This window comes from Ipomoea triloba, chromosome 5 (assembly GCF_003576645.1).
Source record: "Ipomoea triloba cultivar NCNSP0323 chromosome 5, ASM357664v1".
NCBI classification, from domain to species: domain Eukaryota; kingdom Viridiplantae; phylum Streptophyta; class Magnoliopsida; order Solanales; family Convolvulaceae; genus Ipomoea; species Ipomoea triloba.
In genome coordinates, this window is record NC_044920.1 from 4,564,409 (window position 1) to 4,580,734 (window position 16,326).

The 16,326-nt window shown below is 38.6% G+C and overlaps 1 protein-coding gene across 1 annotated transcript; it reads left to right on the top strand.

Annotated features, from left to right (window-relative positions):
- The first annotated feature begins 5,309 nt into the window (after positions 1–5,309).
- On the top strand, positions 5,310–13,339 carry LOC116019955 (exocyst complex component EXO70A1-like). Its single transcript, XM_031260362.1, has 12 exons — positions 5,310–5,611; positions 6,180–6,275; positions 6,908–7,113; positions 7,380–7,634; positions 8,044–8,182; positions 8,256–8,468; positions 10,715–10,920; positions 11,119–11,319; positions 11,463–11,562; positions 11,645–11,757; positions 11,865–12,011; positions 12,871–13,339. Exons 1-12 carry the CDS (start codon positions 5,432–5,434, stop codon positions 12,986–12,988), a joined length of 1,974 nt encoding a protein of 657 aa, XP_031116222.1. The 5' UTR covers positions 5,310–5,431; the 3' UTR covers positions 12,989–13,339.
- Positions 13,340–16,326: the final 2,987 nt, after the last annotated feature.

Consider the following 16,326-nt stretch of genomic DNA (forward strand, 5'->3'; position numbering starts at 1 on the left):
ATTAATTCTTCTTCATTTGAGCTAGAAGATGAAATGGATGACTTGCTGCTCTCTAAACTTTCATCTTCTAATTCTTCAATCACAATAGCCTTTCTTCAACCCTTCCTATCCTATCTTTATTCTTGTCAACAGACTTGTCACGTCTTCTTCTATTGTCCTTCTTTTCTTTAGATTCTTTCTCTTAGTGTGCAAAATCGACTTTGAATTGTCTTAGTTTCTTGCAATTGTAACACAAATTTTCATAATCTTCAATAGTTGGTTTATACCATCTTACCTTTGCATATGCTAATGATGACTTCTTTGAGCTAGAACCCTACTTCCTATAAACTCGTAGGAACTTCTTGAATTTCTTCAGCAGAAGTGCCATATCCTCATATGTAACCTTTGGATTTGAACTTGAAACTCTTCCAAATATGAAGGGAACACGTTCACTAGTGTTATTGTAGGCCTTTCAACTACGGTCTCTTTTCTGTCCAACCTCTTCATATCATAAGATCCATGAGATCCTAGAATAGTGATTCAATTGGAATAGTAGCGAAATCCCGCTGGCTTTTAATGTTGGTAGTCTTGGCTTGCAATTCCTTCGATAGCGCTTGTAGAATCTTATGGTTGACTTCTCTTTGGGCAATTGGGTGTACTCCTTTTGTAAAACAGACAACTAACCCAAAAGTTTAATAAAGCGAATATCCATTTTTTCAATGGATTCCCCAGTTAGCATCTCAAAGTTCTCAAGCTATTGTACTACAACACTAAGCTTATTTTCGTGAATTTGCTTGTTACCGATAGATAGCTCGACTAGCTTACCCCATAGTTACTTCAATGATCTGGTGTACGCCTTAACCTTGCTGAAAGTTGTTAGATTTAGCGTTTGAACAATGGTATTGATTGCTTGATTATCAAGGTTGTTCAGAATGTGGTCCTCCTTGGTCCACTTTTCGATCACTTTTTTTTTTTTTTTTTTTTTACATACATCGGTCTCAACGCCTTTTGCTCTTTAGCTAGTTCTAAAGTTCCAACTTCCTCAATGCCTCGCTAGACTGGTGTATTCGGTGTTGCATTAACTTTCTAAATCTTGATAGGACTGATGTATAGGGGTGCTGGGCCGACTGGTCTGACTGCCCCAAAGCCATTGGGCCGACTGGTCAACCATGAAACTTGGGCCATAGAGACCAGCACAAGAAAGTAAGTAGAATAGAGGAGCCCAACAAACAATATCCAACACAAAATAGATCAAAAGAACTAGCCTATTTATTAAAAAAATGATTGGGCTGCCCCATTCCCAAAATAATAAGGACTTCTAATATGAGACAATCTAGGATTCCTATTTCCTATAGGGTTGGTAGCCTAAAATATGTATAAATAGCCCCTCCTCGTATATAAAAAGAGACAAGCAATATTCATCACTACAACATATTTATTCTCTCAATATTTTTATACTCATTATTTTAGTGGTATTGTTGGCTAGCTGTTGACTCCCAAAAGTTTATGTTCGTTTCTCAGCAAACCACGAAACACACAACCCAAACCAGGGTAACCTCTCAATACAAAGCTCATTCTGGTTGGTCGACTCACGACTTGCGTGAAACCTTAAGCTAACCCAATTCCACGGCACTGTCCAATTGATCCATCCATCCTAGGGAGAGTGACCTAGAGGAAGATTCTCAAGAACAATTAAAAAGTACGACCGTTATTTGGATCGGTAGCCCAAACCTCACTGGTCGGCCTAAACAAAACTCGTCCAGCAATAATAAAGGTTGCTGAGTGCCTCATAGAAGCTCTACAGCGCAACCTTGCAGTGGGAAGAATGTTTCCTGCGACGATGGACCCTGCCAGTCACAATTGCACATAGAGAACAAGCAAGCAGGATTGGTCCCCTGAAAAAGCGTGAGGGCCTTGCTCGCTTGTCGATCAATAGAATCACCTAATTAAGACGCTCAATCCTAGAACGATTGGGCCATTGAAACCAGCCAGCCACCTCTAAACCCCTTAGTCATGGCAACCAACTGGTCGGAGATGAATAGAAAATAGCTAGGACCAACCCACGCCGTTGTTAAATGATGTTGTTTTGAGTGAAATAACCCATTAAAAAAAAAGAACAATAGTTAATCGACCGACTAGAAGGCCTAGTCGGTGCCTAGTCGGTCTAGTCGACGCCTAGGCAGTGCTTTGGCAGCCTAGGCGGAGCTTAGGCGGCCTAGGCGGTCGCCTAGCCGGCTAGCCGCCTAGACCACCATTTAATGTGATACGCTAGGCGGTTGACCAGCGCCTAGCGCCTAGGCAGGATTTTTACAACACTGCTATTCACAGAGGAGATTTAGTATTACCACACACCTAGAGATTTTAAATGCCCCTCTATGTCCATTTATGATGGAGCTGACGACCCCAACGACCACTTTTGGTTTCTAAGCAAAGATAATGGTTATATGTGTGGAGGAACCCATGTATTGTCACACCTTCTACTCGATACTTGGAGGTACAACCCAACGATGGTTTCTTTCATTACCCCCTTGCTCTATTGATTATTTTGAAACATTGGTCAAGTAGTTCTTAACACATTTTGCTGGTAGCATGAGGGCCTAAAGTCACTTTGAAACTCTGACTTCAGTATAATAGGAAGATATGGAAACGTTAAAGGAATTCCTGAAGTGATGGAAAAAGGAGGTATAGGCAGTGGGAGGACCTAGATGACCTGTTAAAATCCTACGAATTGGCAACTATTCAGAAAGGAAAAAAAACATACGCGATGTAGGAGAGTAGTGAGCCACATGTGGATGCTCTCGTCATTCCGAGGTCTCCAAAGAGTGCTAGTCAGTGGGGAAGATGACGTTCTCAATCCACTCTAGGGGGTTGAAGTTACACCACTTGTCGGCCATAGTAGAATCAACCCAACCTTCTACCCTTACCGTCAGGGGTTGGGGTTCCTGCTTGGTAGACTAGTCGGAGAGCTGGCCGAGTCCTTTTGACTCTCTTTCAGGGCAGGCTTAGATGCTTACTGCTTCCTCTTTTCAACAGCAACAATGATTGCCATAAGCGAAGGCCTTATCACCAACCTTACCGATCGGGTAGATGGCGGAGGGATGGTGGTGGAGGAATTGACCATCAATGGGATTTTTGCCCTTGCCCTTGGTTGTACTGGTAACGAACTCCTTGGTGGTTGAGTCTTTGCATGTGGTCCGAGCTCCTCGGTGAAATTGGGCTTGGAGCGCCTCATGGCAGGTTACCATTTCCGGACTAGTTGGAGGAAGAAGCTAAGAGGAAGTAGGGACGTTGGGATGGCTTGACTAGTGAGTAATAACTAGCTGATCGGCGGAGCCCTCGTAGTCCAAGTCTAGCTCGGTGTCAGAATTACCTATAAAAGATAGACATAGGATTATTAATTGAAAGTAAAAGATTATTTGGAAACAATAAGTTAAAGCACAAAACGGTCTCCATGACATCCTCTAGTAGCAGCCTAGCCTTTTTAAGAGCCTTCAATCGGGACTAGGTAGAAACCTGCACTAAATTGAGGTAATTGAAAGCCTGTTTCTGTTGGGTTAGCTCCTCAGTTGGTGTAGGCGGACGATCTAGCTTGTAGTATGAAGAAGTCCAAGTGGTTAGGAAGTCAAAAATACCTTTTACTGATCGAACAAAAACAAAACCCTCCTTCGAGAGCTTTACGAAGGTGTCCAGACCGTCAAGAAAGCGCAGGTCGTCACTTTGTGATATCACTATGTAACTAGGTGACCGAGTGTCCACCGCGACTACTTGTAAAAGTTGGGTGAAAAGTGGAAAAGAAGGGGGAATGCATAAAGGATGATAGAGGGTAAAAAAAACCATATAACATGCGAAAAAATTGGGAGGAAGTTGCTCAGGTACTAAACGGAAATATCTAAAAATTGGGAGGAAGTTGCTCGGTATTAATTTGAGTGAGGTTCAAATTTGATTTATATCGAGTCAAAGTATGTTGGATTCTTCTAGTCGAGAGAATAAATTTGATATATTATAAACTCAAAATGGATAATGTTTGAATGAGAAATCAGTTCTCAACGTGATACACACGCTTTTAATTAACATTTGTTTCACATTGGAAAAACATGTAGATGTACTAGTATAACTACAATTCAACTTTCTAATAAGTTTGAATTGTGTAACATAGAATCTCTATCTTGTATATAAATGTTTATTTTGAGAAATAATTTACCAATTACACACGCTTAGTATGTTATGAATATCATTGTTATTTTGTTAGATTTAATTGTAAAATTTAAAAAAAGTTGTTTCTAACGTTTTCTTTTATATATGTATGTGCATGTGTTTAAGGAATTATCATGTCGTGTAGATTCAAAACATGTTTAAACCTGTTTAAATATTATGCTCATATTCTTGTCAACATATTGCTTTAGTCAATCTAAAACTTTGCATGATTGCCTTTGAGGGACTAGTAAGCATTTTGACCACTTCAACTATTTCTTTGTGTACTAGAAGAAGTGAAAGACTCGTGATGAAGTTATAAGATAGCTTAATTGGGTCAAATTGGTCAATATCCGCAAATAGTAGCCACATCTTTCTGAAAGACCAACTCATGCCCAACATGCAAATTATGAAATATGTCCAACAACTCGCTTAGACTTGCAATAGGCCAGATAAATTAGTTAACCCATACCTATAAAACTATTGACATACATAGGCTATCATAACTATCTGAATGTAATATATCACTGCCTAACCAATAAACTAACTCTCACTACTAATCTAAAGACACCACATTAACCAATTTACAATGTGTTATCATGCCATATATAACTTGAGATCTTATATATATAGAGTACTCCAATTCCAATCTCCATCACATTTGCTGCTTGCATTAACTACTATTATTGCAATGACCTAATTGAAACTGCTTGACCATACTCTTACTTAGTCTCTTGTATTTCTTTTTATACTCGATCTTAACAATCTGAAATATACTTTATATTTTATCTTATTGTGTAACGTAAACATAATATAAATCCCTACCCGATTTCAACTATCAAACATCAATTTATGTAAGATTGTTGTAATTGGAACCTATGTTCCAAATTTGTAGAATTTGATCTACAAATTTCATATTTGAGTTTAGAAAATCAAATTTAATTATTTATTTATTTCAGTTTCAAAGACATCCTGTCAATAGCAAAGCAAAAGAGCATCAACATCTGACCTGCCTCCACCATTGGCAACTAATATGGACCCACTGTTATGATAAAAATTAAATAAAATAATCCCTACAAAGTACAAACAAATATTTTTATTTTAAATATTTTCCCCCATATTTATTTTCACTTCTCTCTTTTTCTCTCTCTATCTCTTGAAAATTTTCTCTTTAGAGTTTGGAGTCTTTCTTCTTCCCCTTCAACTGTAGAACAATCCAATTTCTGGTTTTACCGTCGGCAAGGGGAACTCGAGTTCAGGAATGGGTATCCGGAGAACGGCGGGAGGCGGCGGCGGAGGGGTGGATTTGCTGAGCGAAAGAGCGGCTATGATGAGGGAGGCAGTGCAGCAGAGCCAGTCCATCACAGACAACATGGTCTCAATCTTGGGTTCCTTTGATCACCGCCTTTCTGCCCTTGAAACCGCCATGCGCCCAACTCAGGTATCATTTCTCTTCTTTGGGTTCCTTGATCTTGCCCACCAGCTTTCTGTAGAAATGCATTGCATACCCGGTTTTGGTTTTCTGTTGGGTTTTTGAGAAATTAGTGAAGGAAGGAGAAATAGCTTCAATCTTTTTGGTATAGTTAAAGAATTAGAGATATGGGGACCTTGGATCTGCTTGCTGGTACTCAGTTTGGTAACAAAACCAACGAGCAACAGCTCTAACTGAAAATACCCAAAAGGGGAAAAAATATAAATGTTTTTTTTTTCTTCTGAGATGTGAAGAATAACTTGCTTGATTTACTAAGGAGAAGAAATGGGTAACAATCAAAATAGAGCAATATTGTGTTAGTTCAGGTTTTAAGTGTTGTTTTCTGTTATCAGCACCTGAACTTTGGAAAATCACCTGTTGAAATCCTGGCTTAGATTCCATTACTCAGTTTCTCTATTTAGAAAGCTCATTTGGTGGTTTGACTATTGTGACACCAACAGTTCTGGTTACTTCAATTCGATATGCCTTGTTCTTCTATTTGATAATTGAAAGTTGAAATGCATTGTGTATCTTGTAGATAAGGACACATGCTATACGGAGGGCTCATGAGAACATTGACAAGACTTTGAAGGCTGCAGATGTTATTTTGGGCCAGTTTGATCTTTATCGACAGGTTTGCTTTATATAAGGGGTTGTGATGTAATTAACTAAATAAACCAACTGAATCATCTGTAGATGCAGTATGTCAGACAGGCATCTGAATTGACATGCTTCTAAGTATTCTTGGAAAATATATGAAGAATCTGTCCTTAAGAACTTCAACTAGTGCTGGGATGATTTCATTTGTTGATTTACATTTTACTTGAAGTTTTGATCAAAGTTTATGCACTGGATTTGTGATTTTTGTCACAAGCTTTCTCAATTATGCTTTGTAAATTCATTGAACCAACAAATTACTTAGGTGCTGTGTCTATATAGACATTCTAAACTGTAATCCAGGAAAGGAAATCGTTGTTTCTATTCACTTTACAAGATGAGAAAGATGTGCCATATCTGTCACCATAATTTGTTAAAAGAGATATCTATACGCTTCGTAACCTATTGCATTTATAGCAGCATAGAAAATTCAGTCACTGTAATTGCACGTGTTGAATCAGTAACGCTGAACCATCCTAAATGGGGTCCAACAAGTGCAATAGAGTCATTTTACATGTGTGCATCATTTCCTCTTAACAAAGTGTAATGTAGGGTGATTCCCTTATTTGGTGCTTCGACATTGATCCCACTATTTACTATCATATGTAGGCAGAGACTAAAATCCTTAAAGGGCCACATGAAGATCTGGAAAGTTATCTTAAGGCTATCGAACAGTTAAGAAGTAATGTTAAATTTTTCAGCAACAACAAAAGCTTTAAGAGTAGTGATGGAGTGCTCAGCCATTCAAATACTTTACTTGCCAAAGCTATTTCCAAGCTTGAGGAGGAATTTAAACATCTCTTATCATCTTACAGGTTTGTTTGGATATTCTAAGTTACCTCGCATTGTAATATTGCTGGTCTTGCTTATATTTAGTTCAAATCAATTAATGAAAAGTTACTGTTTTATTTTTTGTGCTCCTACTGAGTTGGCCTTTAGAAATCATTCTACTCTTTCTCTTCTTTGGATATTTTTTCTTACTTATTTGGGTAAACATGCTACTTGTGATTTTTAATCAGTTTGCGGGTTATCTTTGGCAGTAGAACTAGCTTTCCTTAAACTCTGGATTTTGTTTTTTCAGCAAAGCTATTGAACCTGATCGTCTTTTTGAATGCCTTCCAAATTCACTGCGACCATCAGCTGGGTCACCTGGAGATCAGGCTAGTGGCAAAAACCCATCATCAAATAGTCATGCAGAACATGATAACAATGGCACTGAAAATGCTGTGTACACACCACCAACTCTTATACCTCCAAGGGTTCTTCCATTACTGCGTGATTTAGCACAACAAATGATTCAAGCTGGTCACCAGCAGCAGTTAGTAAAAATATACAGGTAAACATCTGCTGTTAGTTGAATATTTGATCATGCAGGCGAGTGATCTGAGGATTACTCATTGTGACCTGATCAAGACAATTACTTGATAAGAATCGGGAAAGTTCCAAGTGGAATTTGATAAGATAAAATACTCTACATGTATACTTGGTTTTGTCTTCCTAAATATATTTCTGTTAAAGATAGGAAACATTTTACTATCCTTCTCTATCTAACTTCTAAACTGCATTCTGGTCATTTTAACATACATTCTGGTTCAGGTTATTTTGTAACAAGTACAAATTGGCTAACATAAACCTATGTTAATGCTTTTATTATGGTTTTGTACTGTCAGACTGTAATTAGTATGCCGCGTTTATAGTACAGTGACACTAATTTGTTTTTTTGTACGTATACCATGTTCAATTAGGGATGCCCGTTCTCCAGTTTTGGAAGAAAGCCTTCGCAAGTTGGGCGTTGAAAAACTTAGCAAGGATGATGTACAGAAGATGCAATGGGAAGTTTTGGAAGCTAAAATTGGAAATTGGATTCATTTTATGCGAATAGCTGTAAGTTTTCTACAATATACCTACAAGTAGTAAACCGTTTTGTTCTTTCAAATGTCTAATAACTCTTGAACAGGTTAAATTACTGTTTGCTGGTGAGCGTAAGGTTTGTGATCAAATATTTGAAGGATTTGATTCCCTTAGAGATCAATGCTTTGCTGAAGTTACTATGGGCAGTGTTGCTGTGCTGCTTAGTTTTGGTGATGCAATTGCCAAAAGCAAGAGGTCACCTGAGAAGTTGTTTGTGCTCCTAGACATGTACGAGATAATGCGGGAGCTTCACTCAGAGGCATGTGCCATTACTTTGAAAATTTTACATTTTCCCTTATTTTCTGATTGTGTCAACTTTATATTCTTTCTTTTGAAATTCCTGAGAAAAAAGATAACTGGCATCTTTTTAAGTGCCGATGTGCCTAAACTGGATTCTCTCTCAAATTTAATTTGTTACTTATTATCGTCATTAAGATTCTGTTATTTAACTTATTGATAGATTCTGTTAATTTAGAGGTCAGGCTGGAAAAAGTAGATTCAACTATATACAAGTTAAATTCCATTAGTTGCCAGTTAGATGTTGTCTTAGTCTTTTAGAAGGAATTGTACATTTCCAATGCCAATTGTGTTTTATAAATGGTTAAAATGGTCTTAGACAAGCAGTCACTTCTCTGAAAATCTCATTTCATGGAAGCAAAGGTGTGGTTATTGAAACTATTCTATCTTTTTATGTGATGGAATTTAAACTCCATCACATTGAAAGATTACACCAACTCAACATGTTTCTAGAGTAACCTACCTGAATACACAAAAGGAAAGGTATACTAAACTTAGGTCAGGAGTTTTAATCAAGCTAAACTCCCCTAGTTCCCACCAGATGTAACCCCACATCCAAGCTTATCACGGCGCCCCCCGACCGTCGCCTAGGCGACAAGTTAAAAAAATACAATATATATATATATATATATATATATATATATATATATATATATAAACATTCTAAAGTCTAAACAATTAAACATATTCAACATACATTAAATCACCAACTAGATAACACACAATAAATAAATATGAAATATCCATCAAAAAGTAGAATAATATCCAACATCCAAGTTAAAACTCTCAAATATCCATCAAAAAGTCACTCCAACATCCAAGATCACCATTGATTTCTTCATTGTTGATGTGCTTTGAATATATTGTTGCATCTCCCTCATAATTTCCATAGTTGTTTTGGGACATTTAGCAACATCTCCATAACCGGCCGCAAGGTAGTTTTAATCGCTTGATTCCTGAATGCATTTGCTTGTGACAAAGTGAGCATTCAATCAGGTCTTTGTTTGTCAAGTCTGGCCAAAATCCGTATTTCCATCCCGGATCATTGGATTTTGCTTTTCTCTTAGGATCGGTAGATGGATCATAGCTTTCATTTTCAGCCATATCCTACTGCCCAAACAATGAAGGGGAAAAAAAAAAACAAGTGGCAGGCTGGCAATGTACTGCCCCTGTGATACAATACAGATCCTGCTGCCAATCTGCTAAAATTAATTGGAAATCAATTTAGTTATCTTATTTCCTAGTTTGTTAGTAGTTGCCCTTTTTACTTTTAAGTAAGCATATTTTAGAATATTGTTTCCTTATGTCTTAAGCTTTAACTCCTATATATAGGGAGAATATTAGATTATCTTAGTAAGTTGGAATCTGAATAAAATCAAAAGGGAGGTTTCTTCGTCCAACTTCTCTCTCTGTCTCTCTATCGTACTGTTCTCAGTCACCATAGGGAATCCATCTTCTTCGTCATCTGTTAACCACCGACTTGTGACGCGTAGTCAAACCACTGACTCATATCACCATGCCCACTGCCCAGTGATTCCAGTGAATCAACATTCAACAACAACATAATGAACAACTATAATATTATTAATAAGTTAATAACTTAATATAATAATATATTATATATCATTAATCATTATAAGTTATAACCCAAAACCAAAGAAAAAAAAACAGTGGCAGCCAGCAGAAAACCAAAGAAAATGGAGAAGAAAGAAGGGCGACTCACGGAGTGGGAGGGCGATGGCGGTTTGAGGGCTATGGCTGTAGGAGGTCGATGCACTGGGTCTGAAGAGCGACGGCGAGAAATGCAAAATGTTTCTTCTCTCTCTTCTCTATTCTTATTAGGTCATACCTTTTTTTAAAAATGGGTCGGGTTTACGGGTTTGGACGTCGGGTCGGCATCCATGGCGTCAACTGGGACACTTGGGCGAAGCCTCTAGGCGTCCTATCTCCACCAACAGGAAGCCTAGGCGTTGCCGTGATAAGCATGCCCCCATCACCACCACCCACACAAACCAAAGTAAAGCATTGTTAAAGATATAAAATAATAAATTGCTTCTTCAGCTTTCATATTTCCCTTGACCTATCAAATTATCTCAAATTCTTTTGTTTAAAAGGAGTGCATTATATCATCTTTCTTGGCCTGTAATGTTTTCTTTCACCTTGTTTATTTAATGGACATGAAGAGATGAATATGTGAATCTTTTGCAGATTGAAGAACTTTTCCAGGGTAAAGCTTGCAATGAAATTAGAGAATCTGCCTTTGGCCTGACAAAACGGCTTGCCCAGACAGCCCAAGAAACCTTCAGTGATTTTGAAGAAGCTGTTGAAAAAGATGCAACAAAAACTGCTGTTTCAGATGGAACTGTCCATCCATTGACCAGCTATGTGATCAATTACGTAAAGTTCCTATTTGAGTAAGTGCGAAGAATAATCTCCCTTCTCAAATTCATGACTACAGACCTACTGCACTTTTATATTGCTTAAACTGGTTTTACAACAGTGTTTTGCTTTCCTGTCAAAGTGCAACTATATAATCTTGAATGTCAGGTTTTGTAGGTGTAATCTGCCTAATCTCTGCCTAACTGCTTTTTATTTTTACTTTCCTTTCCTAGCTATCAATCAACATTAAAGCAGCTATTCCAAGAATTTGAAAATGGTGAGGAATCAAATTCTCAGCTAGCTTCCGTAACAATGCGAATAATGCAGGCTCTTCAAACCAATTTGGATGGGAAATCTAAGCAGTATAAAGATCTTTCTCTTACTCACTTGTTCCTTATGAACAATATTCATTATATGGTCAGATCTGTTCGCAGGTTTGTACATGTTCACACTTCTCCACAATATTTATGTACATTTACCATACAGTCTATATTTCACATAACTTGGAGATAAACTGACAGATCCATGAATGTCCTTTATCTTGGTAGCATTATGATTATTTTTGCATTACTTCTAGGTCTGAAGCCAAGGATCTGCTAGGGGATGATTGGGTGCAAAGACACCGGCGAATTGTTCAACAGCATGCAAATCAATATAAGAGGATTGCTTGGGCGAAGGTCACTATAGTTTTATTTTTGTAACTCCTGTTTAGAGTAGTATTGTTCAAAGTAAATGAAAATGCATGTTTCTAATTTGCAGATACTGCAATGCTTATCTATCCAAGGCCTAACATCATCTGGGGGAAGTGGTTCAGTTGGGGGTGTAGATGGACAAAACAGTAGCGGAGTTTCAAGAGCAATTGTGAAAGACAGGTTCTTAAGCTCAATATATATGAAAAATTCCTGATATTTGTATTGACTTTTAGACTTTTACCCCTCTGCTAAGCATTAATTTTTTCTTTCTTTCTTTCTTTCATCAGGTTGAGGATATTCAATTCACAGTTTGAGGAGCTTCATCAAAGACAAACTCAATGGACAGTCCCGGACACAGAGTTGCGAGAGTCTCTGAGGCTTGCAGTTGCTGAAGTTTTGCTGCCTGCATACAGATCTTTCATTAAGCGCTTTGGGTATGCTTTCTTATATTGATTTAGTCTTATTTCTTGTTCTGCTGACTCATACAATCTACTATGCATGAAGTTTTGCAGTGGCACTAGCACAACTAAATGAAAAACCCACATAAAAAATAAAAATAAAATAAAAAATCATATACTGTTATTTTTGGATTATGTGGTCATTATAATTGTTTAAGTTAAATCGATGCACATTTCATTATTGCATAGAGGAGAAAGGGTCAAATAGGCCCTCCAACTTTACACAAAAGTGCATTTAGACCCTTGAACTTTTGAAAGGTGCAATTAAACACTTCAACTTGTCATTTTAATGCATTTGGACCCAATAGCCGGTTAATGACCTGCAATAGAAGGTCGTTAGTGTCCCGACGGTGCTATGGGGAAAAACCGGCGATCGATGATCGACGAACGGTTGCGGTCGCCTTCTTTGAAGAAAAGGCGACCATCTAGTCGCCTTCTCCAAGGAGACATCGCCTATTGCCTTCTATCTGAAGAAGGCGACCACGTTTGGTCGCCTTCAATCGAAGAAGGTGACCAGTCTAGTAAACCGGACATCAATATTTTGTGAACTGCGGCAGGCTTACCTGTAAATTAGACTTATTTGACCGATTTTAATAAGTTGAAGTGTTTAATTGCACTTTTCAAAAGTTTAGGGGCCTAATTACACTTTCGTATAAAGTTGGAAGGCCTATTTGACCTTTTCCATTGCATAGACAATAACACTTCCTTTATGCTATTTGGAAAATATATGCCTGGTTAGTCTTATTCCTTAGAAACAGTTAAAACGTGCATAAGATTGTCTCATTGCTACATTGCTATTGTGTGGGGGATTCAAAATCGCATCTTTGAACTACAGGCCTTTGGTCGATAATGGTAAGAACCCTCAGAAATACATCAGATTCACGGCGGAAGATCTTGAACACATGCTTGGCGAATTCTTTGAGGGTAAGACAGTGAATGATCCCAAACGCTAAGTTGAGGTGCAGATACTGACATTAAACGGTAAATGAACTGTTTACTTATGAGCAAGATGGTCGTTGGCTCATGGCATCATTCAGCTTTTTCTTCATGGCTGCTCTACTGCGTATAGAATGACATTTTTATCATTTATTTTCAAAAAATTTTTAGTGGTTGATAGAGTTGTTGCTATCTTCTTTGCTCCTCATAAATGCTCTTCTTTTGGTGGTAAAATATGTTAGTAATAGAGTACATTTGAATGCTCTGAGTCTGAGGGTTTTATTGTGCAAAGTGTATTATTATGTTCATAGTGCTTCTTGACTCCTAATCTAAACAATAAAAGTTGCTAATTTTTCTTGTTCCATCAATCTCATCTTTTTAATTTTAATTAATAATTTTATGCAATAATTTAAATATTTTATGACCATTAACCGATTACAAATATGATTCCAAATTGCTTTTAAGAGAACTATTAGTATTCCACACTGTAGGAAATAATTCTCTTTAATAAAGAAAATATTATTTTGCATTTTAATTTTCACCTTTTTCTATTCTCCATTGTATCTCTGTAGAAGAACTTTATATATGAGGCTTGTTGGTCAGGAGTCTACCTACCAAATAGTTATACCATGGACCTGCGAGCCTACCTTGCAAGGTAGACCCATGTTTATTTATATATTGAATGTTCACAATTTGAACTCGGGTCTACCTTGCAAGGTAGATTCATGTTCATTTATATATTGAATGTTCACAATTTGAATTGTGAATATTTAGTATGTAAATTGTGAACATTCAGTTGTGACTTGTGAACATTCAGTATATAAATTGTGAACATTCAGTATGTAAATTATGTATTTTAAATTTGAGTCCACCTTGAAAGGTAGATTCGGGTCCACAGAATAATTTGCCAGTAAAAATCAGTAGCAACCTCTTCTATCACATTGTTATATATGGATAACCATTTCATACTCATCAGTAACGATGAGATTGACATTGACATTTGCCATGTCTCCTCCGTTAATCGCTGTATCAAAAAACTGTAAAGTAAAATCAAAGATAAAAACAAACTCGCCACAAGAACGGGGCACAAGTCAAAGAGCTAAATTAGACATTATAACTTTTGGAAAGTTTTATAATAGCACAATGTGAAAAAGATATGAAGTATACTACTCTAAAATATATTACTTTTCATTTTATTTATACTCTCTTTCACATTTTACATTTACTATTTATTTGTCATTCCTTATTTGCTTTTATTATTATTATTATCTTTTTTTATTATTAATTATTTTTAAAAATTAATAATAATTTCTAAATAATTTTTAAATACATAAATTTTATTTACTAACGGCAATGTAGTTGTGGTCGCTCCTCAGGAAGTCGACCATGCTTCCATTGGGGATCCATGCCAACAACTCAGTTGTCGTAATTCATCAGAGCGGTCGGTGGCTAACAATGACCGACCAGTCATACCTTCAACAGCGATGCTAGTCATCGTGGCCAATCCTCTAGCAGCTCCTGCACCAACCATCGCCGAGATAATTGCCCAAGTAATTGTGGCTTTGTGGAATAGCGGGTGTATTGCCCCTACCGCCCGACCAGCAAGCACCCCAACTAATCGCACCAGTGGAGTAAAGTAGGCGTATGGCCTCGCAAAATACTAATCATTCTGATCGCTAGAACGGTGGTGCTGCTAGTTGGTTTGTTGGTGCCGCCGACCAGCTGATTTGTCAAGCTTTCGTACCCACATTAACTGGCCAGGCACAGAGGTGGTTTGCCGGCCTACCTCCTCATTCTATCAATTGCTTCGAGCAATTGGCAGAAGCATTCTTGACACATTACGCATGTAGCATGAAGCCTAAAAAGAAGTTCTCGGACTCGACATGGGTACGCCAAAACAAGGGAGAAAGCCTGCCAAGCTATCTGACTAGGTGATAGAAGGAGGTCTAAGCGGTAGAAGGAGAATGGGGCGATTAGACGGCACTGGCCTTCTTCATACAATCCTTACACCTGGATGGGCAATATGGGATGATGAGTGACGAAAACCCGCGAACATACGCTTAGGCTATTCAGAAAGCTAATCAACTCGCCGACACTAAGGAGACAATCAGACAGAAGAGAAAGCAAGTCGGGGTGACCCTGAAGTGACCCCGGCCAGAGGATCCTAAGAGTGGTCGGATGGAAGGAGCCGAGTGCATGATAGGGTGAGACCGAGTGGTTATTGGCCGCCTATGCGGCCTGTCTAAGAACTGTGAGAACAGTTACTGCCTCCACCACCAGTTCACCCAGGGGATGACCCGCAAGTGCTGGACGAATGTACAACCCTGTATTGTCGATATCATCAGAACAATTTGCACTCGACAGAAGACTACGAGATATTGAAGGCCAAGCTTGAAAAACTAATCCAGTGCGGGCGACCAACGAATCAATGGCGTCATCCTGGTCTGCCATGGCATTTAGACAATGTTCCTTAATCGACTAAGAGGGCAGTAGATAAAGGCAAGCAGCCCATAGTAGAAGGAGAAAGTAGTAAAGAATGGAAGGGCAAGCCTGTCATTAACATGATCGTGGGGGCCTAGAAGGTGGAGATACGGTAGGCGCCCGAAAGGCATGGGCTAGGTAATTATACATTCACTAATGATGACTTGCCGCGAGGTCTGACTCCGCACCGTGATGCACTAGTCATCGCGATGGACATCCATGGGATAGTGGTTCGAAGGGTAGTGGTCGATATGGGCAGTAGTGTGAACGTCATGTATCTGGCCAGGTACAAGAAGTTGTGGTTGCCTATAGAGTGATTAGGCCCTGTCAAAACTCCGATGGCTGGCTTCACTGGCAATTCAATGATCTCGAGGGATCTACCTCGTTGATAGTCGAATTAGGAACCTGGCCCAATGTGAGGAAGATGATATGGAGTTCGTGGTGGTCGGCTTAGAATGCACACATAACATCATTCTTGGTCGGCCAAGCCAGACGATTGCTGGGAGCCGACGGTCGAGTTGGAGGAAATTATGTTGGACTTAGACTGGCCAGAGAGGAAGGTGAGAATTGGAGTCGAGCTTCTAGAGGATGTACGAAAGGCAATCATCCAAGTATCGAGGGACTTCAAAGAAATATTCGCTTGGGGACTTGAGGACATGCCGGGAGTCGACTGGGCTATCATTACTCCCCGACTAACCGTCGACCTGGGATTAAAGCCCGTGGCTTAGAAGAGGCGTTATCTCTCGAATGACTGACGAGACTTCGTTAAGAAGGAGGTCGATATGTCACTAGCGGCCGATCATGTATGGGAGGTTAAATACCCAAGTTGGTTGGCCAACGTAGTATTGGTGCCAAAGCCACCGGCTTAGCTTAT

Coding starts and splice junctions, on each gene's coding strand:
- LOC116019955 (XM_031260362.1), top strand. CDS start 5,432: ATGGGTATCCGGAGAACGGCGGGAGGCGGCGGCGGAGGGGTGGATTTG. Junction 7,114..7,379: donor CATCTCTTATCATCTTACAG/GTTTGTTTGGAT, acceptor TTGTTTTTTCAG/CAAAGCTATTGAACCTGATC. Junction 12,012..12,870: donor TCTTTCATTAAGCGCTTTGG/GTATGCTTTCTT, acceptor TTTGAACTACAG/GCCTTTGGTCGATAATGGTA.